The 13,210-nt window shown below is 53.9% G+C and overlaps 1 protein-coding gene across 5 annotated transcripts in view; it reads right to left on the bottom strand.

Annotated features, from left to right (window-relative positions):
• Nucleotides 1-3,990, bottom strand: part of ADCY3 (adenylate cyclase 3) — a 90,001-nt gene extending 86,011 nt beyond the window's left edge. Inside the window, exons 1-2 of one of the 5 annotated variants that reach the window (XM_057558196.1) lie at nt 2,996-3,990; nt 1,675-2,525 (exon numbers count right to left, since the gene is read on the bottom strand). In XM_057558196.1, the coding sequence (XP_057414179.1) occupies nt 1,675-2,349 (675 nt within the window). In that variant the 5' untranslated portion in view covers nt 2,350-2,525; nt 2,996-3,990. The remainder of the gene's footprint in view (nt 1-1,674; nt 2,526-2,995) is intronic. The other 4 variants (XM_057558197.1, XM_057558198.1, XM_057558199.1 and 1 more) reach the window with 4 other exon arrangements.
• Nucleotides 3,991-13,210: the final 9,220 nt, after the last annotated feature.

Here is a 13,210-nt window from a genome sequence, read left to right as displayed (position 1 = left end):
ATACGGGAAATTCATGTGGTCCAGGGACCCTGGCAGAGAGGAAAGGGCTAGAAGTGACCGTTCAGTAAAAGGAAAGGGTTCAGAGTTTGATCCCAGGCCCCAGAGGCTGCCATGCCCACCTATCTGCCCCCAAGCTGTGCTTGTCACCAATTCCTGATTGGAATGCCTCTCACCATTCTTGCCCAGACAGCTTCCAGCAGGGCCCTCAGCTGGCAGCGGCACAACCTGAAGTTCAACAACCGGGAAGTTATAAGGGGAATGGCAGGCTGTCACCCTTTACGCATAGGGCATTGGGAGTAAAAGGGACCTTTCGGTGTGCCTGCACCAATCCGTGTGCACCAGCCCAGGGCTGGGCCCCTGCAGCATCAAGACACAAAGCTTCTGTGAGAGAGGACACTGCGTGAGCCAGAATGGGAAAACAGGAAGAATATTGGTCCAAGAACTAGGAAAAAGTTAAAACAGAGGAAAAACCTGTGTTTTAATCTAACTAAGCGGGAGGCAATGGGACGGCCCCACAGGGTTCTTGCATCAACCACCAATGGCACTGCTGCGCCCCTGGACACTCAGCCCCCAATCCCAGGAGACTAATGACTTTGGCCAAGATGGCTGTAGCAGTGTGATGTAGTAGCAAGAGCACTGAAATGGGCATCTAGAAATGGACATTCCAGCCGCTGACTGCCATAACTAGCTGTGTGGCCTTAGAGAGGTCACTCTCCATCTCTGGGCTCATATATAAAATAAGCAGGTAGCAGGTAGGACGCACAACTGTGGAATTCATTGACTCTAAGCCCTGTGGACCCCCTGCCCCCAGATAGGTTACCAGATAATAAGTGCAGAAGGCCAGGAATCACATCTCCCGATCTCTGTAGCCCCTCAGAACCTACTCAGGGTCTTGGCACCCAGTGGGAGCACAAGACTACCTATTAGTTAAGTTGAGGCCAAAATTTCGCCCCTTCCACAGGAAGGCATCCTCCGGAACCAGCAGACACCCCCTCACTGTGGCCGGCGACCCTGCCCCCAACTGCATCCCCATGACTTGCCTTCTGTGGGGAGACCACCACTCCCTACATCATCTAACTGCTCGGGCACCCTGAGCTCCCAGCAGAAGTGGGATTTACGACAATCACGCAGTCCTTCACGTCTCCTTATTTGAGGTTACCCACAACCTTTGATCTTGATAACAACCACACTTTAGGCAGGCCAACTCTGTCCCCATTTGACAGAGGGGCACTGAGTCCACACACACAGTCTCTTGCCGAAACCAGTCAATGACAAGCTAGAGACCAGAAGCCAAGGGCGCCCTCTCTCCCCACAAGAGGTCTTCCCGGCAGAGGTCAATGACAAAGACAAGGCTGCCTCGCTCAAGACCAGGCCCAAGCGGGCCTTCCTGCCACCCACGCGGGCTGCGCCCAGGTGACAGAGTGGCCAATGTCCGGAAATACTCCAACCCCTAAGGCCAACCCCAGACAAGCTCTATTGCAAAGCCAGGGGTTGAGGGAGAGCTGGTCCTTCCTGCACAGGCAGATGAGAACCCCAGACCACGACCTCTCCCCCCCGACATTCTGACTCAAGGGCAAAGAAAACAATGCCACCCCCACCTCCAAAACGGGCACCACCTCAGCTGAGAGCTGCTGGGAAGAGAAGCCGCTGGGTGGGACACAAGGCCGGACTCACCTCCCTCAGCAACTGCATCGCCTTCAGCCCGTCCCGCTGCTGCTGGGCCACGGTGACCCCCAAGACGAGCGTGTGCACGACGCAGGAGACCACAGAGATGATGACGATGGGGCTGAGGCTGAGGGGCAGCGTGATGAAGAAGGAGAAGACAAAGAAGGCCTGCCAGCCCACCGTGTCGCTGGCTGCATGGGCGCGGGAGAAGTTCAGGCCCAGGTAGCAGAAGACCTGGGCTGTTATCAGCAGCCACAGCACGTAGGGCACCACTTTCCGGGTGACCCGGGTGGGGAGCAGCCCCTTTCTGCAGAGCGCAAAGAGGATGATGTCCAACACCAGCCCGACCCCGGCCACGGCAAGGGGAGCCAGTTTGTCACTGGAGAAGACCACCGCGCACATGACCACCACGTAGCAGTCGAAGAGGGCCGCGAAGACCACCAGCACGAGCAGCGTCTCGTGGCGCTGCCTCTTGAAGTAGGTCTGGTACAGGTTCTCCAAGGACTCCGGCACGAAGGTCAGCCGCATGAAGCGAGGCAGGCACAGGCAGGATCCCGAGTTCCGGACAGAGATCTCATGGGTCCGGCCCACCCCGCGGTCAGGGTCAGAGGGCAGGCTGACGGAGTACTCGGCTGAGTACTCGGCCGAGTACTCAGGATCGGAGAAGCCCTGGGTCCTCGGCATCCTGGCTGGTGTCTGCTTCTACTGGCACTGGAGAAGCGGACAGGGAACAGAGGAAGGACTCTGGAATGGGCCACCTACCAGGGCTCTCACGGACCTGGGGCAGGCTGATGGCTGGCCCCCTCGGGCAGGAACACAGAGCTGGCTTCCCCGGCACAGGCAGCGCTGACCATCTGAAACTTAAAAGGACATCACTGAGTAGAAGCCCCTCCTCCTTCCTACCTGTGCTTTCTCCACGACCCACCCCAGCCGTCCTCAAAGAATCCTTGCTCCAAGAGGCTCCAGAAGCAGGGACGTTCTCCCGCCACCCCCAAGCTCACGCCACCACCCGACCACACACACTTAGTCCTGTCCGCCCAAACACTCCGTCTCCTGTCTCTGCCTATGGACGGGCCTGGCCACCTCTCCATCGGTTGCACCCTTGGTCATCTCGTCTCTCTCCGTCCCTGACTTCCTCACGTCAGTCTCCTCCAGGCCCAAGCCTTAGAAGGTCTAGATAAAACACGCTAGAAAGGAACCAGAGCCATCCTGGGGGTTCCCGAATCTTCCTCTGTTTACTTCCTTTCCCACCCAGCCCCTTGGCCACTCGGGCTCCCCACCTCGGGGCACTGCTTGCCCTCCGGAAGGCTGGCCCTGCCCCTCCGTTTACCTGTGCGGGAACTCGGGAGCCGCGTGGTCCGGGCCGGTCCCCTCGCGGGCTGCGAGGCCGAGTCACGCGTGCAGCGGGAGGGGACAGGAGGGCTCAGCGCGCCCGGGGGCTGCTCCCCGCGGAGCCGCGCCGCCCCGCCGGGGCGCGACTCTCCCGCCGTCAGGCCGGGAATCCGGCCGGGAGAGGCGCAGGGCTGCCCCTCAGCATCCACAGGCGCCCGGCCGCAGGAGGAAGGAGGAGGAGGAGGCGGCGGCGACGGAGGCTGGAAAATTCGGGGGCGCCCGCCCCTAGCGCTGCGGCTCGCGGGGCCGGCGTGCGCGGCCGGCCCCCTCCCTCTGGCCCCGCAGTGGTCGCGACGGCGCGGCTAGGGGCGCACCCGCGGCCGTCCGCGGCGGGAGCGAGGGCCGAAGCCGGGGAAGCCCGCCAGCATCCTCTGGCCCGCCCGCGCGCCGAGCGAAGCCAGCCGAGTCGGGGCGCTGCGCGCTGCACAGTGAGTCCCCGCGCGGCGCTGGCGGCTCCGGGGCCACGCGCGCTCCAGGCCCCGGGAGGCGGGCGGCGCCCCTCCCTCCCGGCAGTCGCCGCCCTCTCGGCGAGCGCGTCCGGAGTACGGGGGGGTGGGGTGAGGGGGTAAGGCGCCCGGCTCCAGACCCGGGCCGGCGGGGGGAAGGAGGAGAAGCGTGAGGAGGAGCGCGGGGGCGAGTTGCAGGGGCCCTGGCGGCCCCACGCTCCGACACCGTGCGGCGAGCTGGCGGCGACGGCTGCGTGGAAGCTCGGGGTGGGCGGTGGCAGGAAGGATGGGCTAATCAGCGCCTTCCCCCCGCAGGCCCGTCTCAGAAGATAAAAGCCCGGGACGTGCCCTCCCGCAGGTGAGGCGCGCTAGGGGCATCCCGGGCGCCCCCTCCTCTGCCGCAGCTTCCTTCCGGGCTCGGAGAGGCGGGGGCTGAGGTTTGGGGACGGCTCCCCCCGCCGGTGCGCCGGGCCTGTGTCCCCGCCCACCCTGGCAGCTTTCCGCAGAAGGGCCCGCAGCTGAGCCCGGTTCTTGAAGGAAGGGGGTAGGCGTGGCCCAGGAGGCACGTGGAATTGGGAGGGACCCTGCTTCAGAAAGATCTCTTGTGCACATTCCACCTGTTTGAGGCGTTTTTGAATTTACAAACTGTTAAAAACTCAAATGCTCCTTTGAATGGTTAAGTCGTTCAGTCTCTTACACCATAGTATAAATTACTTTCCTTGGATTTGACAGACTATCTTGCCAAGATCAACCACGGGCTTTAGGAATTTAGATAAAGGGAGAGGAGGGAGATAGGTTGTTTTGGAGCGAAAGTAAGAATGCGGGGGAAAGAGTTGCTCAGGACAGCCAGCAGCGTCAGAGGGTGGGCTCCCTGGGGAGAGCAGAAGATGTAGGGAAGAGAAGAGAGAAACTCAGCCATCCGGGCCCTGGATGAAGATGCCTCCTGGACCTCTTGAGATCATCCATGAGGGCCCTTTCCAGAACCTCAGGTGTCAACTCACAAACCTCAGGGAATAGATTCATCAGCGAATTGATCCTATCACAGCTGTTTCTGTCCGACCCTCATACTAATTCAGAAAAGTTGCCAGCCTCAGCCCAAACTTGTCCGGGCTTTGCTTCCAAAGGTGAGGAATATAACATCAGATTTAGGAGGAGGGGAATTTCAGTAAAGCAGCATTTCTCCCCATTGTTTCGGTTTGTTTGGAATCCAAACATTTATTTTGAATTGTTGTACAGTGTTAAAGGAGGCATGATTTTTATGTTTAACAAAGGGACATGTGTTAATAAAGGGGGAAAAAAGCTGATGAATACTGTTTGGGCCTGCTTGGGCACAAGCGACACCCACATTGTGTCTTCTGTGAGTCCCTCCCCTTTTCCTGGCACACATGCCAACCCTTGGGATTCTGGGGGGCTCTGCACTCGGCAAGGCCACACCCAGCTCCTGAGCCCTGTGGGTTTTCTGCTGGGCCTTCTGCCACCACCCATGCCCCAGCCTCTCCCCCACATGCATCCCATGAAGGAAGAGGGTTCCACACAGAGATACCCCTGGTGAAAACCCCGATCTCCTGCCCCTCCTGCCCTGACTGCTGAACTCACTGCTCCACTCCCTGCCCTTCCACAGTCCTCCTCTCCTGGCCGTGGGCCCCTGTTCAGCAGACCTGTGCTGGGAGCACACAGGATGCCCAGCCGGGCCAGGTATCAGGAAAGACCAGAGAAAACACCCCACCCCTGCCCTCAAGATGCTTGCCAGCTCTGCCGGGGCACCACGTCCACAAAGACAGACCCTCAGCTGAGCACAGGTGACCTGAAGCAGGGCCTTTCAGGACCAGAGGGGAGCATCTGGTTGGCTGGAGCCTCTGCAAAGGCTCAGCAGCAGGACAGTACCCACAGCACACTCCCGTCCCTGCTCCGCATTCTGGGTTATGCGCACAGCCCTTCCCTATGGATGTGGGAAGCCCAGCAGGGCAGCTGCAGCCCCTCTCTGGGCCTCCCCGGAAGCCAGGGGCAACTGAGTGAATATTCCAGAGCAAGAGAGGTGATTGGGGAAAACGCGACTAGTCAGAGACAGGCAGTGAGGCCACAAGTCTCATCCGTCTCCCTCACAGCTGCTTCTCCAGTACATGGTACCTCGTAGATACTCAAAGCAGCCGTTGAATGAATGGATGGTTTCCTTAGGAAGAAGTGGCACTTATTATTATAAGTGTCCCTGAGCAGACCAACAGGACTTATTCATTGATGCTGAACATGTCCTGGTCCAGGAGAAATTAAAAATAACCACACTCAAGTGAAAACGGAGGGAGGTGCCTTCAGTTTCTAAGCTATACATTTTGCATTGTAATCTGGAGAGCTGTCATGCATTGCTTTCGCAATCAAAAGATACAGTAAATCTATCTTTAAAACACATACCCACACACACATGCACACACCCACACAACCGAAGACCATGAATGGCTCTGTGAGCGACTTGCCTATGGCACGTGTCCTAAAGTGAAGACAGAATCACGGGCTTGGGTAGAAGCTTGGAGGGCACCCCAACCCTAGCCCAGGATCCCCTCGGACAGGATACCTCTTTGCAGAAGGCACCTTTTGTTTGTAGAGTTGGAGACTAGAGATGATTGCTGAGAATTAATTGTTATTGGATAAACAAGAGTGGTTTGGCACCCTGGGGAAATGTGGTGGCTCCTGAATCCAGCAAACAAGAGATCAGAGCAGGACCCTGGTGTCCTGGGGAAAGAGAAGCGGCAGGAGAGACAGTCATCAGCTCCCCTGGTGCTGGGCCCTGGGAGAGCCCTGGTTGGGGCCTTACCTGCAAGCAAAGCCTGCATGCAGGTGGTTTAATTGGGAGAGTGATTCCTGGGGAGAGAAGTCAGGAAAGCCAGTAAATACAGGGGGGTTGTGCCAGAGCGGTCACTGCCGTGGGCAGTGGGGCTTGATCCCTCTGGGACCCTCGGAGGAGCCTCACATTAGACACCTCAGCCTGTTTGGCTGGGTGGCTGGAAGTGGGGAGTATTTATCCCGCTGCTTCCCTCCCACGTTGGTTAAGGGTCACGGGTCGGTGGGTTTCCCCTCGAGTACTTCCAGGTGCATGCAAGCCTCAGGGAGGCTGAGCGGTGGGCACCTGGACAGGAAACAGGACACTCGTGCAGTGAGGCAAGGTGCCTGCAGGGTGTACCCGCAGCAGTTGAGGAGTAGATGGAGGGGCCACGAGGATGACCCGTACAGCGTCCGGACCTTCATCAACTCCTGCCAGCTCAGAGGTTTGGAGCCTTCACCTGGGGGACAGGAGCCCTCAGTCGTCAGCAAGCTCAGCCTCGGACCCTGGCCTTGGTGCTGCAGGGGACCTCAGACAAACGATTCCACCTTCCCAATTCTCAGTGTCCTTGTGGTGGGGTGACACAGACTGACCCTAGGAACAGGGGCTAATGGGCATCAGAATGGTTGGCAAATCTCCGCAGAACAAGTCAGACGGGTGTTACTGTCCATCTCCTGGCCAGATGGCCCAGCTGCTCTGGCACTGCTGTTCCAGCGTGACCCGCTCAAGGCCTGGCTGGGCTGCCATCACCCTTGGGCTCTCCCTGTGGTTACACCTGGGTCCCTCTCTTGATTCCACTGCAGTTTTCCTCTCTGACAGCATCGGCCTGAGTGCCACTTCTTTGTCTCTTTCCTTCTCTGTGTCTCTTGGTGCTTCTGCCTCCATGTCAGGGTCTCCCTGGCTCTGCCCCGGCCTCTGGGTCACTCCTTGGACCACTGTGGATGTGTACAAGTGTATGAGTGTGTATTTGTGAGTGTATGCATACGTGTTTTGTGTTAGTGTATGACCGTGAGTTACGTGTGATGAGTGATGAGTGTGATGGGTGAGCGTGAGCACATGTGCACACTCCCGGCAGAGCTGCACTGCCCCGCCCTAGCAGGTGGGCTCTGGCCTCCCCCCCCTCCTCCCCCATCTGACACCCCGGTGCCCTGCTCCCTTCCTCGGGCCTCTCCTCTGGCCTGTGGGCGGGCAGGGGGAAGTGGAGCCCAGAGAGACAGTGAAGACCACATCCACTTTCCTGGGCTGGGGTGTTTCTGGGTCTGTCCCATCCTGGGTGTGAGCATCTCCTCAGGAGCCAGACCAGCTCTCCTGGTCCCTCCAGCCCAGCATCTGAAACAGAGTAGCTACTACATAACCTGTGGTTGAAATAACTTCAATTTAACACTACCCATTCATCCCCTTTCACTCACTGATCCGTGCTTCCCAAAGGGCGGCGATCTTGCCTCCTGTGGGATCCTGCCTTCAGGCACTGGGGGCTGTGTGCTCTCCTTTAGCTCTATGACAGAGGTACGACTAACGTCCCCGTTCTACAGGTGAGGAACAAGAGTTGACTTGCTCCTGAGCCCACAGCTAGGAAGGGGCGAGTGAGGGCTGGAATCCAGGTGCTCCAGACGGCGCACGAGTGCGGCTCCAGCAGGAATCCTCAGGAAGCTTGCGCCAGGCAGGACACTGTGATCTCAGACTCGGAGCCTAATACATGGCCAGGGGCAGCCTGCAGAATCGCGGCTCCCTGGATGTCAGGAGCTGAAAGAGACTCGAAACATCGTTCTGCTCCAGCCTGGATGGGCAAGTTGAGGCCCAGACAGGTTAAATTTGGGGCGAGCAAGACACATGCCCATGGAGTGCGAAGCAACGTGTGAATGCTGAGTAATCCCAAGGCCTCTACGGAAATGTCACGTTTCCAAAAGCACTCAAGCCCGGGCTCCTCCGAGAAGAGGCACCATAGAAATATGTGCTAACAAACCTCTCCCAGCTGCTGGGGATTAGGAGGAGCAGAAAAAAATTTTGAACAAGAGGTGGCTAGACAAGGCCCAAGCCGGCAGGAGATGGAGGCCTCCACCTCCGCGGTGCCTCTCCCTCCCTCTGGTCCCAATACCCAGAAAAGCTGAGTCCTGGGGGGGACGGTGGGGGAGGGTGGTGAGCAGGCTGGGGGCTTAGAGAAGGGCTGGCTCAACGCCCTGGTTGCAGATGTTAAAACCTAAACCATCCCAGCAGCTGTTTCCCTGCCCAGCGCCCCATCTCAGGACTTGGTAAGCAACCTTGACCCTGCTCTTCCTCTCCCCTCCCCCCACCCATTCTCTACACCCCAACCAGGGCAATCGATCGGTCCAAATCTGTATCTGATCTTGTCGCCATCTTCTTTAAAAATCGGGTCACCGGCTGTCCCTGCCCCAGGATAAGAAGACTGCCCACCTCTGCACGTGCTAGGGGATCAAATATTATAATACTTGTAAAGTGCTCAGATGTCACTTTCCTTTGAAGTTGTCCTCAAGGAACATTGGTCATTTTTGCCTGGAGATCTGTAGTGGGTTGGATGGTTCCCCCCACCCTCCCCCCTCCCCAGAAGATATGTACACACCCAATTCCCTGGAACCTATGAATGTGACCTTATTTGCAAAAAGTGTCTTTGCAAATGTAATCAAGAGATGAGATCACCCTGGATTACCCAGGCGGCCCTAAATCTAATGACAAGTGCCCTTAGGAGAGACACACAGAGGAGAAGACAGGCACAGAGGAGGAGGTGCTGTGAAGATGCAGGCAGAGGTTGGAGGGATGTGGCCACAAGCCCAGGAACACCTGGAGCCCCCAGAGGCTGGAGGAGGCAAGGAGGGATTCTCCCCTACGGCCTCCAGAAGGAGTGTGGCCCTGCTGACCACCTTGATTTTGGACTTCTGGCCTCCAGAACTGCGAGAGAATAAATTTCTGTTGTTTTATGCCATCCAGGCTGTGGTAGTTTGTTTTGATAGCCACAGGAAACTAAGACAGGATCCACATTTCCATACCTATACTTAACACTTGCTACGATTTATTGTAATTTTACATGACTGTCACCCCAATCACTAGACTTTGAACCCAGGGTCAAAGCCTTTATTCACCTTCGTACCAGGAATGCCAGCCTCCCAATAAACCTTGCTGAATTTTAAAAAGTCAGTTGGACCCTCTTCTCCAAGTAGGGGACACGTGCCCCCCTGATACTCCGAGACAGACCAGGAAGTGGCATTTCATTGGAACAAATGACATGTCCTAACCAGCTATGTTCTTTCAGAGGGCTGATGTGGGATAAAAGGTGGTTCAGAAAAGGATGAGATCATCAAGGGAAAACTGACAAGAAGGCACGAAATAACTACCAGAAGACAGTGGTCCAGATTTAAGTAACACTCTCTAGGATTCATTCCACAAAGTTCTCAGGCCCCACGCAAAAGATGTCGGGCTGACTTACACTCAAATTAGACACGCGCAGGTTTGTGGTTAAGCATATCCATGTGTTTCTGCAGATAGTGATTTTTATAACTATTAAATAACTCATGCTGGCATTGTTTTCCCTCTTGCATTCTTTAAAAAGATGCTGTTTACTGCTCAAGGGGTGACGGAAATAAATTAGCTACTCGCTTTGCCATCCCTCTTCCAATCTTGCTGTGCCACATGGGGGATGCCAGGCACAGGCAGGCACCTTTCTGAAAGTGTTATATTCAGTGGGATAGGTGCTAAGCTTTTTCAAAACCAGACAAGAACTTGGTCCTTTTTTTAAAAAAAAATTATAGCTTTTATTTTAAAATTTTCTTTTTTCACTCTATTAAAACTCATTTCAGTGAAATGAATTCAGGGTGGGTTTAAGCAATTCTCTCACCCTTCCTCCCCTCCTTGATGCCTCTGGCTTTACATGCAACCAGCCCTGCCAAGTGGGAAGCAAGTGATGGCTCTGCTCATAGCTGAGCGAGGACCCAGAACCCCCAGTGTAAGGCTCTCTGGTCGAGATGGCTCTAACCCTTCCATTCATGAATAGCCCCGCACTACCTGCCAGCTTTGCTATCTGTTTGGACAGGAGAGCGTATAACTCTGCTCTGCTATTTTTAGCAGCTGCTAGCGTTGAGTCAGTCTTTCTGCTGGCTTGGAGCCCTCTGCTCTTTCTCGTGCTGTCAGAGACTTGCTCACATCTCAGGGCAGTGAGCTCCCATGTCCCTTGCCCGCACCCCTCTCTTTATCAGTTTCTTAGGGCAGGGCAGATTTTTAGGGGTCTGTATTTCTGTGCTTCTCTTAATAAAAGCTGCCCCACAAGTCATTTACATTAATCTGGATGGAGCTGGAGACTTTCCGTCTTGTTCACAATTTTGCATTAATGTAGCTAAATGGGAATTCTTTTTAAGTCAAGTCTAAGTTCAAATATGCCTTTAAACAAAAATAAAAAATTTACATTTAAATAACTTTAGAGAGAATAATATAAAGGAGGATTTAACTGTTAGCTACAAATTGATACTCATTGTTCATTGTTTTTTTTTTTAATCCCAGAGTCTAGCAGAGTGCCTGGCATTGAAAAGACACTTAATAAGTGCTTGATGGAGGAAGGAATGCTTAGGAATAAATGGATAAATTCTAAGGTGCTTAATCGCTCTCAAGGGTAAAACTTATAATTTAACACACAGAACTTTTCTTTAATAAATTGCAAATGGTGGAGTTCTCAGGCATCTCTCCTGGGGTGTGGTCAGAGATGTTTTTGGGCAGTTGGGTTGTATTATAATTGTTGGGATGATTTCTGTCTTAAGTAACCCCAAATTTAACTCACAATGGCTTAACAGTAGAGAAAATGTTATCACTTCTATAACAAGCCTTTGGATAGAACAGGTCTAAGGTTAGTTATTCGGTGGCTCAAAACCATCTTTAAGGTGCATATCACTTTCCGTCTTCTGCCCTGCCATCCTTAGGGTATCAGTTTTGCCATCACAGGCTAACTCTCCCCAGGTTTGCAAGATGGCACCACAATCTAGCATCATATGCAGATACATTATGCCACAGAAGCAGAGAAACAGTTTCCTCCCACGCCCCTCTTTTTGGGAGTATGAAACTGTTTCCCGGAGGCTCCCTAGAAGAATGTCCATTATGTCTTTTTGGCTAGAGCAGGGTCACGTGCCCACTTCCAAACCAGTCACTAGCAATAGAACTGGTACCACCATAAACGGCTTCAATCACTCATGATTTACCCTGAGCCACACAGTGGAGGGAGAGACACCTGGACAACATTAGGACTCGGCCAACAAGGAAGAAGGGGGGAATGGCCAGTACTGACTCTGGTGGGCCTCAAGGGCCAGACCTGATTCCCAGCAAAGCCAACTCTCTTATCATTTTTCCAAGGAACTTCTATAAACCTGGGAAATACTTAAATTTCACCGAAGAAATTATGCCAAGCTTTTGGTTAATGAGCAACATATTTGGGCGTGAAGGGCATCCACACTTTTCTTATTTTCTTACTCTCCACTAGGCCCCTTTTAATCAACATTCAGTTGTGTTCTGTGACTTTTTTCATAATCAGTTGGGAAACATGTGGTTTCAGTTTAGCAATTCATTCATTTATCAAACATTTACTATGCTTTTATTAGGCACCAAGGACACAAAGGTAGAAAAGATAAGGTCTTCGTCTGCCAAGAAGTAATACATTGGAGAGCCCCCTGTCCTGCTGAGGAGAAAATCTATGAAAGGTGCCTGGGCAGCAGAGGTGAGTCTAGAGAAATTTCAGAGGAAGAGGCATTTGAGTTGGATATAAAAGTTCAGTAAGAGTTTGCCAGGCAAAGAGGAGAGAGGAGCGAGGGCATGTGCCTTAGTCTGCTCAGACTGCTATAACAAAATACCACAGCCTGGCGGACTTAAACAACAGACATTTATTTCTCACAGTTCTGGAGGCTAGACGTCCAAGATCAAGGTACTGGCAGATCCAGTTCTTGGTGAAGGTTCTCTTCCTGGCTTGCAGACAGCCACCTTCTTGCTGTGACTTCACATGGTGGAGAGGAAGCTCTGGTGTCTCTTCCTCTCTTTATAAGGACACTAATCCCATCATGGGGCCTCCACCCTCATGACCTCATGTAAACCTAATTACCTCCAAATACCCCCAACTCCAAATACTATCACACTGGGGGTTAAGTCTTTAATGCATTTGGAGGGGACACAAACATTCAGTCTATAACAGCGTGTCTGGTCGAGGGGGGCAGCAAGTACAAAAGCACAAGGCTATGAACAGCAGACTGTGTTCAGAGAACACCAAGAAGTTCATTGAGCCTAGAGCAGGGAGGGCAGGGGCGGTAAGGAGATGGAAGCGTGGAGACAGAGGACGGGAGGAGGCTGGGTTATGCCAGGCCAAGGCAGTGTGTGCTACAGCAAAGAGCAGGGGTGCTGAAGTCAGGCCCCAGTCTGAACCCAGGTTCCACTCTTACAATAGATCAATGTTTGTTTTGGTTTCCTGGGGCTGCCATAACACATTTCTACAACCTGGGTGGTTTAAAACAGCAGAAATACATGTTTTCACAGTTCTGAATGCCACAAGTCCAAATGAAGGTGTTGTCAAGGCTGGAGGCTCTGAGGGAGAATCCATTCTCTGCCCCTCTCCTAGCTTCTGGTAGCTGCCAGCAACTATTGGCATTCCTTGGCTTGGGTCTTTATAGCTCCAGTATCTGCCTCTGTCTTCACATAGCCTCCTTTTCTCTGGTGTCTCATTTTTTTCCCCCTTCTCTTCTAAGGGCTTGTCATTGGGTTTAGGGTCCACCCTTATCTAGGATGAGCTCATCTCAAGATCCTTACCCTAATTATATCTGCAAAGACTCTATTCCAAATAAGGTCACATTCTGAGGTTCTGGGTGGACATATCTTTTGGGGACCATAAGGCAACACTACAGTGTTGTAATATTAAACA

The sequence above is a fragment of the Balaenoptera acutorostrata genome, chromosome 12 (genome assembly GCF_949987535.1).
Source record: "Balaenoptera acutorostrata chromosome 12, mBalAcu1.1, whole genome shotgun sequence".
In the NCBI taxonomy this organism is placed as follows: Eukaryota; Metazoa; Chordata; class Mammalia; order Artiodactyla; family Balaenopteridae; genus Balaenoptera; species Balaenoptera acutorostrata.
The sequence above is the reverse complement of the archived record's forward strand: the minus strand, read 5'-3'. Positions and strand labels throughout refer to the sequence as shown.